General features: G+C 38.0%; 1 protein-coding gene across 38 annotated transcripts in view; it reads right to left on the bottom strand.

The window, feature by feature from the left end:
* PTK2 (protein tyrosine kinase 2) overlaps nt 1–14,650 on the bottom strand; it is a 344,711-nt gene that overhangs the window by 206,629 nt on the left and 123,432 nt on the right. For all 38 annotated transcript variants that reach the window (XM_032247027.1, XM_032246903.1, XM_032247076.1 and 35 more), the window contains one exon: nt 1,242–1,329. In XM_032247027.1, the coding sequence (XP_032102918.1) occupies nt 1,242–1,329 (88 nt within the window). The remainder of the gene's footprint in view (nt 1–1,241; nt 1,330–14,650) is intronic.

Raw genomic sequence — 14,650 nt, forward strand, 5'->3', positions numbered from 1 at the left:
AACTGAAGTTGTTTTTCTTTTTTCCTGTCTTTCCTTTTTCTGTTTTGAGACAGAGTCTTGCTGTGTCACCAGGCTGAAGGGTAGTGGCACGATCTTGGCTCACTGCGACCTCCAACTCCCTGGTTCAAGCTATTTTCCTGCCTCAGCCTCCTGAGTAGCTGGGGTCACAGGCACCCACCACCACATCCAGTTAATTTTTGTATTTTTAGTAGAGATGTGGTTTCACCATGTTGGCCAGGATGGAGACATCTCTATCTCCTGACCTCGAGAACTGCCTCCCTCAGCCTCTTAAAGTGCTGGGATTATAGTCGTGAGCGACCGCACCCAGCCTCACTAACTAAAGTTTTTAAATGGCTCCCAATATTGCAGGAGAAAACCTAAACCCCTGTTTAAATGATGTACGTGGTCCCTCTCTCACCAAAATGTTATCAACTATTTTAGCTAAGACTGCACCATATTTTCTCTCTCCCCATTGTTTTCTAGACCACGTTCTTGTCTAGAAAACACAACTCTTCCTTATTCTACAAAGCTGGAGACTCCTCAAATGTTTTTCAGTGGAGCCACCTCAATACCAAATCTATACTAGATCAGCAGACTCTTCTAAGCACAGTCACATCATTCATGCTTATTAACAGCAAAGGATCAAACACAAAGTAACTGTTTACAGGAATCCTCCACTAGATGGAAGAATTTAAAGGTCTGGATTATGCGATCTATTTCTGCATTCCTGGTCCAGAATAGTTAATGAATATTTTTATTACAGCAAAAAAATTTATCAAGTACATTTAATGTGAAAATTTTATGTACAAATGTCTTTTTGATGTTTATTAGCATTTTTGGCATTTTATGTTACATATATTTATTGTCTAATTACTAATGGGGTAAAAAGCAAAGCACTATCAATTTTATATGGGTATAGTTGGCTCTGCAACGATTTCCACCTATGACAAATTTGTTGCTATTCGGGCATAACTGCATTTAAATTAAAGCTCAAGAAATAGTTGTAGACTTACTGTCTCCACATAATAGAAGTTAACCTTTAAGATTTGCTCAAGTATACAAAAGTTCACAAAGAACAAAAAATTAATAATTTCTTACTGGTTAAAAGATTCTTATTGCCATTCAGCAACAAATGGCTATTCTTCCAAACATGAGCTTTAATCAAATTTGAAAATAAAAGCATGTAACAAACAGGATTCAAAGAAACAAACAAGAAAGTATATTAAAGCAGCCTCTAATACCTGTTGATAGAAGAAATTCAAGGTTGGCTTATCTTCAGTAAACTGGTTTAGAAATCCTTTTGGCAAATAACGAATTCTCAATTCATATCTAAAAATAATTCACAAAGCAGAACAAAAAGTAATTAGCCATTTTCTCAATTTATAGTCTATAATGACAATATTATTGTGAGTATGGCATTCCTAATTATTCTGAGATGATTTTAAATATAAGCTACAATCAATTAATCTTTAAATGTAATTTTTAAATATTTTAGCACCAAAAAAGAGCACATAATCACAAATGTGCTACAGCTCAATGATTCAAGGAAACACAGCATGATAAGAAGCCCAGAAGTCCTTCCAACCCAATGGGGCATTCTCCACCACTGCCAAATTGCCCTGACTTCTAACATCTTCCATGAGCTTCCCACGTCTAAATCTTTATCAGTGGAATTGCACAGTATGTACTCTTATTTGCTCAGAAATCTAAGCTTTAAACATGGTTAAAACAAACCAACATCACCAGAATGTTCTTTATCTTTCTTATTCTCTATTTGTATGTGTGGGTCTACCCACATGAACACTCTTATATATGTATCTTCTGGTAAACACATGTACACATTTTGGTTGCATATATGCCTAGGAGTACAACCACTGGATTACAACAAATACATCCATTAGCTTTAGCAGATATTGTTAAACAGCATGCCAAAGAGGCGGTAACAAGTCAATCTCCCAGCAACAGCATGGGGTGTTCTAGTTCCTCTATATCCTTGCCTTCACTTGGCATTTTCTTTGTTTTACCCATTCTGATTGGCAACTATAATAGTGCATGGTGATTTTAACTGGCATTTCCTTGGTAAATAATGAAGGTGAGTACTTTCACATGCTTTTTGACCATTCTGAATGTCTTCTTTTGTGAAGTACCTACTGAGTTTTTTATTTTTTATAGAGACAGGGTCTCACTATGCTGCCTAGGCTGGTCTTGAACTCCTGGCCTCAAGGGATCCTCCCACCTGGGCCTCCCAAAGTGCTGGGATTACAGCTGTGAGCCTACACTTCTGGCCATATTCAACTTTTTGTCCTTGTTTTCCTACTAAATGGTCTACTTTTTCTCCTTCACCTGCTATTGATTTCTAGGTGTTCTTTATAGATTCTAGATTTGAGGCCTTTGTTAGCCATAGTGAATATCCTCTTCTATTCTGTGGCTTAATGGTATTTTTTTTAACCATTTAACAAAATTTTAATGTAATCTTTTGAGGAAGAAAACTTTGGTATATATATACATGTTCTGCTAAGACTTTTAAATGTCCAACTTATTAAAATACAAAATTGCCAAACAATTAGATTCCATTTCACTTTTACTCTCAGAAAAAGTTTAAGAACTTACTGTAGATATTCTACATTGAGTTATTATACAAGTATAACAGATTTCATTTATTTTGAATTTAGGATTTACCAGGCACCTAACTTATGTGCACTATTTCTCTCTTTTTGAGGGGGCATGATCTATTTCTCTCTTCTTTTGCAGAGGCACGATCTCAGCTCACTATAACCTCTGCCTCCCCAGGCTGAAGTGATCCTCCCACCTCAGTCTTTGGAGTAGGTAGGGCTACAGGCACATGCCACCATGCCTGGCTAATTTTTATATTTTTAGTAGAGCTGGGGTTTTGCCATGTTGCCCAGGCTGGTCTTGAACTCCTGAGCTCAAGCAATCCGACCACCTTGGCCTTCCAGAATGCTGGGATTAGCGGCGTGAGCCACCCGGCCTATATACTATTTCTCTTAATCAATTTAATAATCAGAGAAGAAAGGTATAATTATACACAGCATAGAAGCAGGCATGGGATTCTGCAGACTAGAAAAGTGCTCAACAATAATAAAGTTCCAGGGTTACATGTCAACGATTCAAACAGGTCCAAGGAGGCTTTTGGTATTAATGAGACTCCCATCTTATTTATTTTTTTGGGGTGGGGGGAAGCTCTCATATTAAATATAAGGAAACTGAGGTCCAAAATGAAACAATGGGCAGCCTAGCTCCACATCCATTCTCTTAGCATCCAGCATTCTGATGCTGATGATGTTATCAACTAACATTTTCTGAGTATTTAGTGTATGACAGAAATTGTGCTAAGCATTGTACACAGGTGATTTCTTTTTAGAGAAGCATAAGGAACATGGGCACTAGATAAAGATCACCTACACCTGAATTCTGGCCATGCCACTTATTCACTGTTAGCTATCACTTCTCTGTGCCTCAATTTCCTTACAAGAATGTTGCAGGAAACAAATGAGTCAGTGAACACAAAATACCCAGAAGAGTCACTGGCATATCATAATAAATGGTTTCTAAGGTTTACTGTTAGTAATAACTCAATAAATGTTTATTTCAGCACAGATCATGTCTCAGATACAGTTGTAGTGGTTGGAAATTCAACAGTGAATAAAAGAAAGTGCTAGCTCTCAAAACATTTTGTGGCAGAAGTCGGACAGCGAATACACAAATATATGTGAAATGGCAGTAAATGTCATAAAAGCAAATCAAAGTAAGGGGAAAAACAAATGATGAAGTATTATTTTTATAAAGGATAGTCAATAATGAACACCCTGATAGGATGGTATCTGAGCAAAGCTCTAAATAAAGGAGGTGAGGAAGGGAGTTACAGTTATGTGCAGAGAAAAAGTGTTCTAAAGGCCTTGATGGATGTTCAAGTGGAACAGACTATGTAAAGGCTCTGCAGCTGGAGGATGCTTGGGAAGGGAAGTGCACCTAGGGCAGGCTGCATGAGGGCACACAGACCCTTATAAGTCATGATAATACGGTTCTTTCTCAATGAGAAAGGAAGCCAATGACATGCTGTGCACAGAGAAATGACATCACAGGATTTTCATTTTTCATGATTAAGGTATATACCAGGCAAAATAGACAATGGGGACCAAAGGAAGAAGTAGGGAGACTATGAGAAGACAGCAAGATTCTGGGTGAGAAATAATAACCAGGTTAATATTCACCTTATTTTCATAGATTGGAAAGAGAATGTTACAGGATTACGTAATCCTCCCTAGATCCCACAGCATAGAGGCAGGCATGGGATTCCACTCCAGCAAGAACATGCATCAATATTCAAAGGCACAATGAAACTAAGAAAAAGTACCTACGTCTTAAAAACAGAAAGGAACGTAACTCAAGCCTGCTTATGCGATGTTAGACAAGGCCTTTAGATCACGTTAAGAATTTTGGTGGAGCTAAACGATGAGAACACACAACACATGCAGGAAATAAGACACTGGGAACTAACAAGAGTAGCAGATGAGAGAAGGGGGAGGATCAGAAAAAATACCTGGTTGATGAAATAATCTGTAAGCCAAATCCTTGTAACATATAGTTTACCCTGTATAACAAATCTGCCCATGTACTCTTGAACCTAAAATGAAAGTACTAAGGCACAAAGAATCATCTCAACATAGTTAAAAAGATGGCAACACCATAAAAATGTTAGTCTTCCTATAATGCAACAAAATAAATCAACAACCAATAATCTTTTCTAAGCACATATGGCAGAAACCTAAATAACATACTTAGTCACCCTTTGGTTTCTTCCAAAAATCTTGTAGCAAATATCAAACCACTAACAGACAATAAAATACTATCTAACAAAGTTGTGAGACACAGACAAAACTAAAATGATCATTTGTAGTAAAATACACTTATTAGTAAACATGAATGAATGAAAACAAGCTAAGTGTTAAATTTAGAAATAAGTGGTAAACAGAAATAATATAAAGTAACCCTCAAAATAGCAACATATTATAGAGTAAAAATTAACTTAGTAAAGATGACACAAAGGCTTTGCAGAGAAGACATTAGAAGGCATCAAAGACAATGGACATGGATGTCACCGGTAAAATCCAGATGAGGGGAAACCTGTAGGACAAAGCAACACAGTTTCTTTAACAAACTGCAAGCAAAGGGGAGAAACTGGATTATGATTAGAAAGGAATGAAAAGACAAAAGTCCACACCTAATTTGGATCCTAATTCAAATAATTTATCTTTAATAATTGTGCCATGATATTTAATAAACAAGTTGAAATTTGAATACTGATGGGATATTTTATGAAATTAAGAATAATTTTTGGAGATTTTTAACAATTTCTGGTTATATTTAGAGCAGTAGTTCTAAATCTTGGGAGATTCTACCCCCTTCCCATTTCCCCTAGGGGACAACTGGCAGTAACTAGACACATTTTTGCCTGCTACAACTGAAGAAGTGGGGATGGGAGGGGGAGGGATTTCTATCATTTAGTGGTTAGAAGCCATACAACATATACAAAAACCCCCCACAACAAGGCTGGACACGGTAGCTCATGCCTGTAATCTCAGCACTTTGGGAGGCCAAGGCACATGGATCACCTGAGGTCAGGAGTTTGAGACCAACCTGACCAACATGGAGAAATCACATCCCTACTAAAAATATAAAATCAGCCTGGCGTGGTAGTGCACGCCTGTAATCCCACCTACTCAGGAGTCTGAGGCAGGAGAATCACTGGAACCCAGGAAGCAAAGGTTGCAGTCAGCCAAGATCATGCCATTGCACTTAAGCCTGGGCAACAAGAGCGAAACTCTATCTCAAAAAAAAAAAAAAAAAAAAAAAACCTACCCACAACAAAGAATTATCTGGCCAAAAAAAGGTCGATAGTGCTGCGGTTGATAAATCTGATTTTCCTAAAATACTTATGCATGAAATGGGACATTTACTACAAAATAATACAGGGAGGAAAAGGTAGGAAACAAAATGACCATCAGTTGATGACAGCTGAAACTGAGCAGCAAGTATAAGGGCTTCATTATTACAATTCTGTCTGCTTTTGTAAATATTTGAACTTTTCCATGATTAAAATTAAAAACAACAGAGAAAAGCATGCTGTCATGCTATAGACAGATGATCCTGAAGTCTAAAGTATTTCCATCAATTTATAATTTTGTTACCAAAAAGGAATGGATGCACTGCTCATAAAAAATCTGAAAACAAAATTTTCTAACATTTCGAAATTTCTTCACTAAATAGAAAAATAAAAATCTGATGTTAAAATAGGAAAATATATTTCAAAATCAATTATACTGAAAGGAATGATCATGGAATATGGAAATTTATTGGCCAAATTTCAACAAATGTTTATATAACTGGTGACTGGCAATGAAAAATCAGTATCATGATTAAACACACAGACAGCGGTATCCCTTCTTCGATTTAATTATACATATCTTTGTGAAGAATATTTTTAGCTAGGACAACCAGTAAAAGCAATAACAAAATAAATAAAACCTGGAATAAGACCTTTGAATCAGAAGTGGGGCATGGTGACTCATGCCAATAATCCAAGCACTTTAGGAGACAAAGGCAGGAGGGTGCTTGAGCACAGGAGTTCATAACCAGCCTGGGCAACATAACAAGACCTGTCTCTACTAAAACTTAAAAAAAAAAAAAAAAAAAGAAAATCAGCCAACCGCGATGGCACAGGCTTATGATACCAGCCGAGGCTGAGGTGGGAGGATGGCTTGAGCCCAGGGGGTTAAGGCTGCAGTGAGTCATGATTGCACCACTGTAGTCCAGCCTGGATGATGAAGACAGACCCTGTCTCCTCCTCCCCTGCCAAAAACAAAACAAACAAACAAACAAACAAACCTTTGAATTTGTGTAGTCAAAACTACACAAGGCTGATCACAGTGGCTAAGGCAGAAAGACCATATGAGACCAGGAATTTGAGTCCAGCCTGGGCAACAGAGACCTTGTCTGTACAAAAATATTTTTTAAAAATTAGTTGAGTGTGATAGCAAACACCTGCAGTCCTAGGTACTTGGGAGGCTGTGGCAGGAAGACTGCTTGAATTCAGGACTTCACAGCCACAGTGAGCTATGATTGTACCACTGCATTCCAGCCTGTGTAACAGGGCAAGACCTTGTTCTAAACCAAGAACTATTTAACCAAGATTTTCTTAAAAAAAAAAAAAAAAAAAAATTAACCATACTTAATCACTTTGTTTTCATTAATTAGCAACATTTTGGTGAAAGTAAATAATTTTATATTTGTTGCATGTTTTTTTATTTTTTGGAGACAGTCTCACTCTGTCGCCCAGGCTGCAGTGCAGTAGTGTTATCTCAGCTCACTGCAACCTCCACCTCCCAGGTTCAAGCGATTCTCCTGCCTCATCCTCCTAAGTAGCTGGGATTACAGGCATACACCACCAGGCCCGGCTAATTTTTATATTTTTGGTAGAGACAGGGTTTCACTATGTTGGCCAGGCTGGTCTTGAACTCTTGGTCTCAAGTGATCCAGCTGCCTCAGCCTCCCAAAATGTTGAGATTACAGGCGTGAACCAATGCGCCTGGCCCACTGCATGCTTTTAAATTTTCTATTTTTATGTATACTTTATAGCCTGCATTATACAATCAGTGTTGACCGTAAGTGAATAAAAAACTGATTAGAGATGAGAGACAACATAAAGCTGACAGGAAGACTTAACAATGTAAAACATATAATATTGGCCGGGCGCGGTGGCTCAAGCCTGTAATCCCAGCACTTCGGGAGGCCGAGGCGGGTGGATCACGAGGTCAAGAGATCGAGACCATCCTGGTCAACATGGTGAAACCCCATCTCTACTAAAAATACAAAAAATTAGCTGGGCATGGTGGTGTGTGCCTGTAATCCCAGCTACTCAGGAGGCTGAGGCAGCAGAATTGCCTGAACCCAGGAGGCGGAGGTTGTGGTGAGCCGAGGTCGCGCCATTGCACTCCAGCCTGGGTAACATGAGTGAAACTCCGTCTCAAAAAAAAACAAAAAAAAAAACCATATAATATCGCCCCATGTTATATCAAAATTTGAATTCAATTCTATTTTCAGTGCTTTTGAGGAGGAGAGACCCCTTGAAGAAATTAGTATTTCATTAAAAACTAAGAACTTGGGGAAAGAAAAGAATTCAGAGAGGAGCCTTGCCATGATGCTACAAAGCCATGAGAAGATGAAACAGAGAAACGTTAAGAGGCAGAGGAGAGAACCAGAAAACAGGAAGACACTGGAGAAGAAAGAACAGGGGAAGTATTCAACTGTACAACCCAGGATTAAATTACAAAACTGGTGTGCACGGCTTCCTCTTTTATTTTTATTATATATTGCTATGGCAACCCAGTACTGTACCAAATGTAGGGGGGTAGGGGTGAGGGAGCGAGTTAAGGTGACGAATGAAAGACTTCGGAGGAAGAAAGGAACGCTAAATCAGTTGTCTTCAAAGGAAAGGAACTTATTCACCTTGGTACTGTGTCTGGCACAGAAGCATTCAGTAAATATTTAATAATAAATCAGTAAATTTGCTTTCTCAAATGCCAAGAAAGATTTATCTTAGATTTGGCCCTCAAATCCCTGAATTCGACATCTGAAAGGGATAGTTATATCCAATTAATTTAGTCAGAAGCCAAACAGATCACTGCATGTAGGTGATTTCAGATAATCAATATAATTAGTTTATAATTCACTTGTTTAAGTGAAAAACTTTAAATCTGTTGGAGATTTCTCAAAGCTTCATGTTACCTTTTACTGTATTATAAACTAGGTATGGTAGCATAATTTAAACATTTTTGGCTCGCTGAAGCTCCTAGCAAATACTACCTACTTAACTAGACTCTCCCAGCATCCCAGAAACAAGTAAACTCCCACCTGTCCCTCAACTGACTGAAAAAGCACTGGGGACATACTGGGGCACACATGCACACTTCAGGAGTGATTTTCAAACTCAGCCTCACACCCTAACGGTCAATACAAGTTTCCCTGGAGCCTGTGGGGATTGGGAAGAGCTGGCGGTTACCCATGCAGCTCTGGCCCTTCCAGCTGACTTCTGAAAGAATTTATCATTCCCTTATTTGTATGTTCCATATTGTCTTAGCCAACATGTGCTCCCAACAATCTTACTAGGTTTTTTCACTTTAGACTTTATTAAAAGTATGTCATGCTGTACGTAATACTCCAGGACATTTTATTTATTTATTTATTTATTTTGAGGCGGGGTCTCTGTCACCCAGGCTGGATGCAGTGGCGCCATCTCGGCTCACTGCAACCTGCACCTCCTAAGTTGAGCAATTATCCTGCCTCAGCCTCTCAAGTAGCTGGGACTACAGGCACGTACCACCATGCCCAGCTAATTTTTGTATTTTTAGTAGCGATAAGGTTTCACCATATTTGCCAGGCTGGTCTCGAACCCCTGACCTCATGATCTGCCTGCCTTGGCCTCCCAAAGTGCTGGGAATAAAGGCGTGAGCCACTATGCCTGGCCCCAGGACTTTTAATTGAGGTAAATTTCACAAAAAATATTAACCACTCTAAGGTGTGAAATTCAGTGATATTTAGTGTACTCACAAAGTTGTACTGGGACTTATTTTGTTACATTACACAGCTAAGCTTCATTCATATTGTTACTTGTACTGTAGTTCGTTCCCTTTGACTTGTGTGACATTCTACTGTGTGAATAATCCCCAAATAACTTAACTGTCACTGCTTATGCCATGAACATTACTGCAGTTATAGCCTAGTATAGAAACTAGAGCTAGAGTCTCTGAAAGAGAACTTGAAGTGGAACTGCAGGATGGTAGGGCATGAAATCATTTGACATTCAAGAGGATGCCAAACTGGTTTCCCAGGTAGTTTCACCAATTTATTAAAACATTCTCCCTAGCAGTACAGGTAAAAGGCTCTGTCAGATCCACAGCCTCTCCAGCTATCAAGAGTGTCAGACAGTTGACTTTTTGCCAACTGGATGTAGAATTTCACTAAGGTAGGGATTTGCATTTTCCTGATCAATAATGAAGTTAACAGTGCCTTCTGTATTAACTGGCCAAAGTTAGTTTCTCTTTTATGAAAATACCTTCATGTCTCTTGCCTATCTATTATTAAGGTGTCTGCAATTTTTTATTTTTAATTTTTTGAGACTGAGTCTCCCTCTGTCGTGCTGGAGTGCAATGGCGTGATCTCAGCTCACTGCAACCTCTGCATCCCAGGGTTCAGATTCTCCTGCATCAGCTTCCTGAGCAGCTGGGATCACAGGTGCCCACCACTATGACTGACTAATTTTTGTATTTTTAGTAGAGATGGGGTTTCACCATGTTAGGCTGGTCTCAAACTCTTGACCTCAGGTAATCCGCCCACCTCGGCCTCTCAGAGTGCTGAGATAACAGGCGAGAACCACCATGCCTGGCCAGCAATTTTTATATTGCTGTATCAATATAAGCTCTTACCACCACCCTCTGTTGGACTGCATGTGTTACAAATATCTCCTCCCACTTTGCAACTTGTTCTTGTACTTTGAAAATGTATCTTTTGCAGAATATCTTAACCTTAGTATAGTAAAATTTGCCATTCTTTCTTTTAATAGTGAACATTCTGGAGATCTTAAGGAAATCTTCCTACCCCAGGGCCAGAGACACATTCAACTACACTTCCCATTAAACTTCTTTTCTTCAAGTTTTGCATGTGATGTTTCACTACTTGCACATCTTGTAGATTTCTGTGTATTGCAGTAGGATCCAATATTGCTGCTGCTCTTCTTCCTACATGGATAGCCATTTACCAATCCAGCCCTTCCTTTCTCCCAATGACATGTCACAACACAAAGCTCTCTAAGGTCATCCTGCCTGCAACAGTTATAATCAAATATGTGTGCTGCAAGCTAGCTTATCAAGTTGTTTCAAGACTGAAGACCAAGTAAACAAGTCTATATTTCAGGTTTATTCAACAACATAAATAGATTCTACAGCAGATAACACAAAAGAACAATCTATGTCCAAAAATATCATACAAATAAAAATTTATACCCAATTACAGTGCTAAGTCCTGGCACTTTCATTTGACTACTAAGAACTTACTTCTCAGAATTAAAGCCAAAACTGCAGCTGCAGTCATATACCCACCTATGAACTGAGATGTCTGCAGGTGACAGAAAAAAAATTTCTATCACGTTCAACTTCTTGCGTTACATATTTAACACAGGAGTAGACAAGAAACAGCTGAGTGTTTGGATGCAGTTTCCACTATGCCACCCATTTAAGCCAAATACCTCCAGGAAAAGTTATTAAGCCTTTACTATGGCTTTCTCACAAGTAAAATAGCGAGAGTACCTACATAAGACTATCATAATAGAAATTAATTTTGATGAAATGCATCAAATGTCTGACATACAGTAAACAACATGTGTTAATATGGTAATACTGTTATTAACTTAAGCTAATAGCGTTTGGATCCTAGCTGAAAACAAGTTTCTACACCATTACATTACTTTGCTTCTGGGCTTATTTTACACATGCATTATCAGTATATTATTTATTCAATTTTCATTCAAATATTGTTTATTAAGTACCTACTGTATGACAGGCAAGACTAGAACCAGGAACAGAGCAGTGAAGAAAACAAAGTCCCCAAGAAAGCAAGCTAAACAACACATATATAATATCAGTCTTGAAAAGTCTATAAAAAATTAACAGAGTATATGAGTTGATGAAAAATCATAAGGAGCTTCAGGTAGGCAGTGGGCTCTTTAGGCAGCCAGTGGGAGGTCATAGGAAAGTGGTGACACTCAAGCACATTCCTGGAATGAGGATGTCCATCCAAGACAAGCTTGCAAAAGGCAGAACACACTCAGCAGAGTCACACTAAGTTCAAAGGCTCCAATAAGAAACCCAGAAGGCTAGAATTGACTAAGTGAAAAGTTGTAAAAAATAAAGGAAAAAAGGGAGGTGAGACAAAAAAAGCATTAATTAAGATGAAGGGCTATATTAATCAACAATTAAAAAGTCTGGCAATAGAGAAGAAACCATCACATCAGATCCCAATCTGAGTATTTATGAAAAAAACTAAAATATACTCAAGAATTTAATGGAAAACTGAAATCAAAGGGACTGACATCACCAGAGTGGAGGAGGAAGAGGAACAGCAGAAGGAGGTAAGGACTGTGAGGTCATCAGAAACTCCAGAGATTACTATGAGTGTCATTAGAAGCTACTGGAAGTTTCTGAGCCCAAATGATTCATAAATGTAATTGAATGGCTTACATTCTAAGAGATCCATCAGCAAATCCCATCAGCTCCCTCCTTAAAAATACATCCCTGTACAACTGTTTCTCACCACTTCTATTATTATTCCCCTACTGCACCATCTTTTAGGATTTTTGCCTGGGTTGTTACACTATCAGGTTCCCTGTGTCCATCCAATCAGATGTATGATTTAATGGCCAAGGCAGGTGTAGGGAGAATAGAAAGAGAAGAAAAGAGGTTACTGGAGCACCCCAATATATAAAGGCTAAACAGTTCAGAAAGACTATTAATGGTCAATGAAGGAAAATCAAAGCAGTTTGGTATCCAGGAAGCTAAGTGAGATACATTTATTAAACTCTGGGTGATAAAAGTATTATAATTGCCTTCTATATCCCTAATGATGCTTTAAAAATGTATTAAAATATTTTTACAGGATATTAACAGGGTATAATACTTTTCCCCCTGGTTACTATTTGCCTGACATACTTTATTCCCTTCCTGCTTACGTTTTATGTGTTAGTCCTTCAAATCAAAAATCAGTTACTATTTTGTTTCATGGAGCCAATGCATATTTAGACCTAACCAATTTTTTCCATCTCACATCTGAGACCCTCCTTCAGAGATCATTTTCCTTTTTACTAAGGTGTTTTTGTCAGAGGTTCCTTTGGTGGTAAATCCTCTAAGGAAAACGTCTCTATTTCACCTTGTTATTGAATGGCAATTTAACTGGACAAACAAATACAGGTTGTCAGCTACTTTCCTCACCACTTTGAACATATTTTCCCACTATTTTCTTGGCATCTATTATTGATATTGAAAAGTCTGAATTTTTCTCTAGGTGCTTTTAACATCCTGTCTTGTTCTCTGGTATAACAATATTTTACTATTAATACAATTTGCCAAAGCATCAACTTAGTTTCTATTAACTCTGTTTGGGATTTTAGGATAATCCTGTATTTGAAGGCTCATGTCATTCATTGATTCTATAATATTCTCAACCATTATCTCTTGGAATTATCTCCTCTTCCCCATGCTTTTTTATTCTATTCTTCTTAAGTTCCTATTAGAAATGACTTGCTCATCTCATTCTTCATGTTACATAAACTTACATTCACATTTTCCATCTTTTCATCTCCCTGGGGTATTTTCTGGGAAATTTTCTATTGCCTTCTTTACTCATTTTCAGTTATGTCTAATCTGCTATTTTATGTATCCTTTGATTTCTAGAACTTCTATTTGGATCCATCCAAATTCTCTCAGTTATTTTTGTAGTCTCCTGTTCCTTACTGACACTTAAATTCCTCCCCTTTTAAATATACAGAACCATCAGTATTAACCCTCGTAACTCTTGAAAACACCTCATCAGTTTATCTGTCACATTTTCTTTTGTCATCATCTCCACCTACTATGCATGTAACTTTCACCAATCTTTTTTTTGAGACAGAGTCTTACTCTGTCACCCAGACTGGAGTGCAATGGCACGATCTTGGCTCACTGCAACGTCCACCTCCCGAGTTCAAGCAATTCTCCTGCCTCAGCGTCCCAAGTAGCTAGGATTACAGGCACCTGCCACCATGCCTGGCTAATTTTTGTATTTTTAGTAAAGACGGGGTTTCACCGTGTTGGCCAGGCTGATCTTGAACTCTTGACCTCAAGTAATTCACTTGCCTCGGCCTTTCAAAGTCCTAGGATTACAGGTATGAGCCACCATGCCCGGTCAACTTTTACTAATCTTAAAAAGCCTGGTTACATTTTCCTACACAACATTATTCCTATATTGAGATCTGATTTTTAAAACTTGTAGTATGAAGCCAGACAGCTAAATTCAAATCAAAGCTATGTTCTAACTACAAGTTTATCAATTTTGTTTTCATCTGTAAATTAAGAACAATGGTAGTCTCTAACTCATAGGGTTTGGGGACAGTCAAATGAAATATATATTTAAGTTATCTGGTGTAAGCAGCATATAGCTGGCAGAGTCCCTGGCTCAGTCGCAAGGCATCAATATCAATGTCATCGTCATCATCATCATTATTATTATTATTATTATGAGCAGTAGTATCTTGATCACCCTTTAATCTAGTACGGTCAATCTATGAGAAATTCTATCTAACCCAGTCTAAACTTTTCTTCCTTTTGAGGACTCAAGACCCTGTCAGTGCCTATTTAATTTTACCTGAAAAAAAGTGAAATAAATTGGCTTAAAAGAACAGTAACAACAACAATCTACTATACTTAGATAGATTCAATGACCATTTTCTTGAGCACTAAGGATTTCCTTATAACAAAGTTTGCATCTGACATGTCTATATAAACCAAGATAATAGAATTGTATTAAATAAAAGTACCTTGACATA

This window comes from Sapajus apella, unplaced genomic scaffold (genome assembly GCF_009761245.1).
Source record: "Sapajus apella isolate SASKATOON/1434 unplaced genomic scaffold, GSC_monkey_1.0 scaffold3, whole genome shotgun sequence".
NCBI lineage: Eukaryota > Metazoa > Chordata > Mammalia > Primates > Cebidae > Sapajus > Sapajus apella.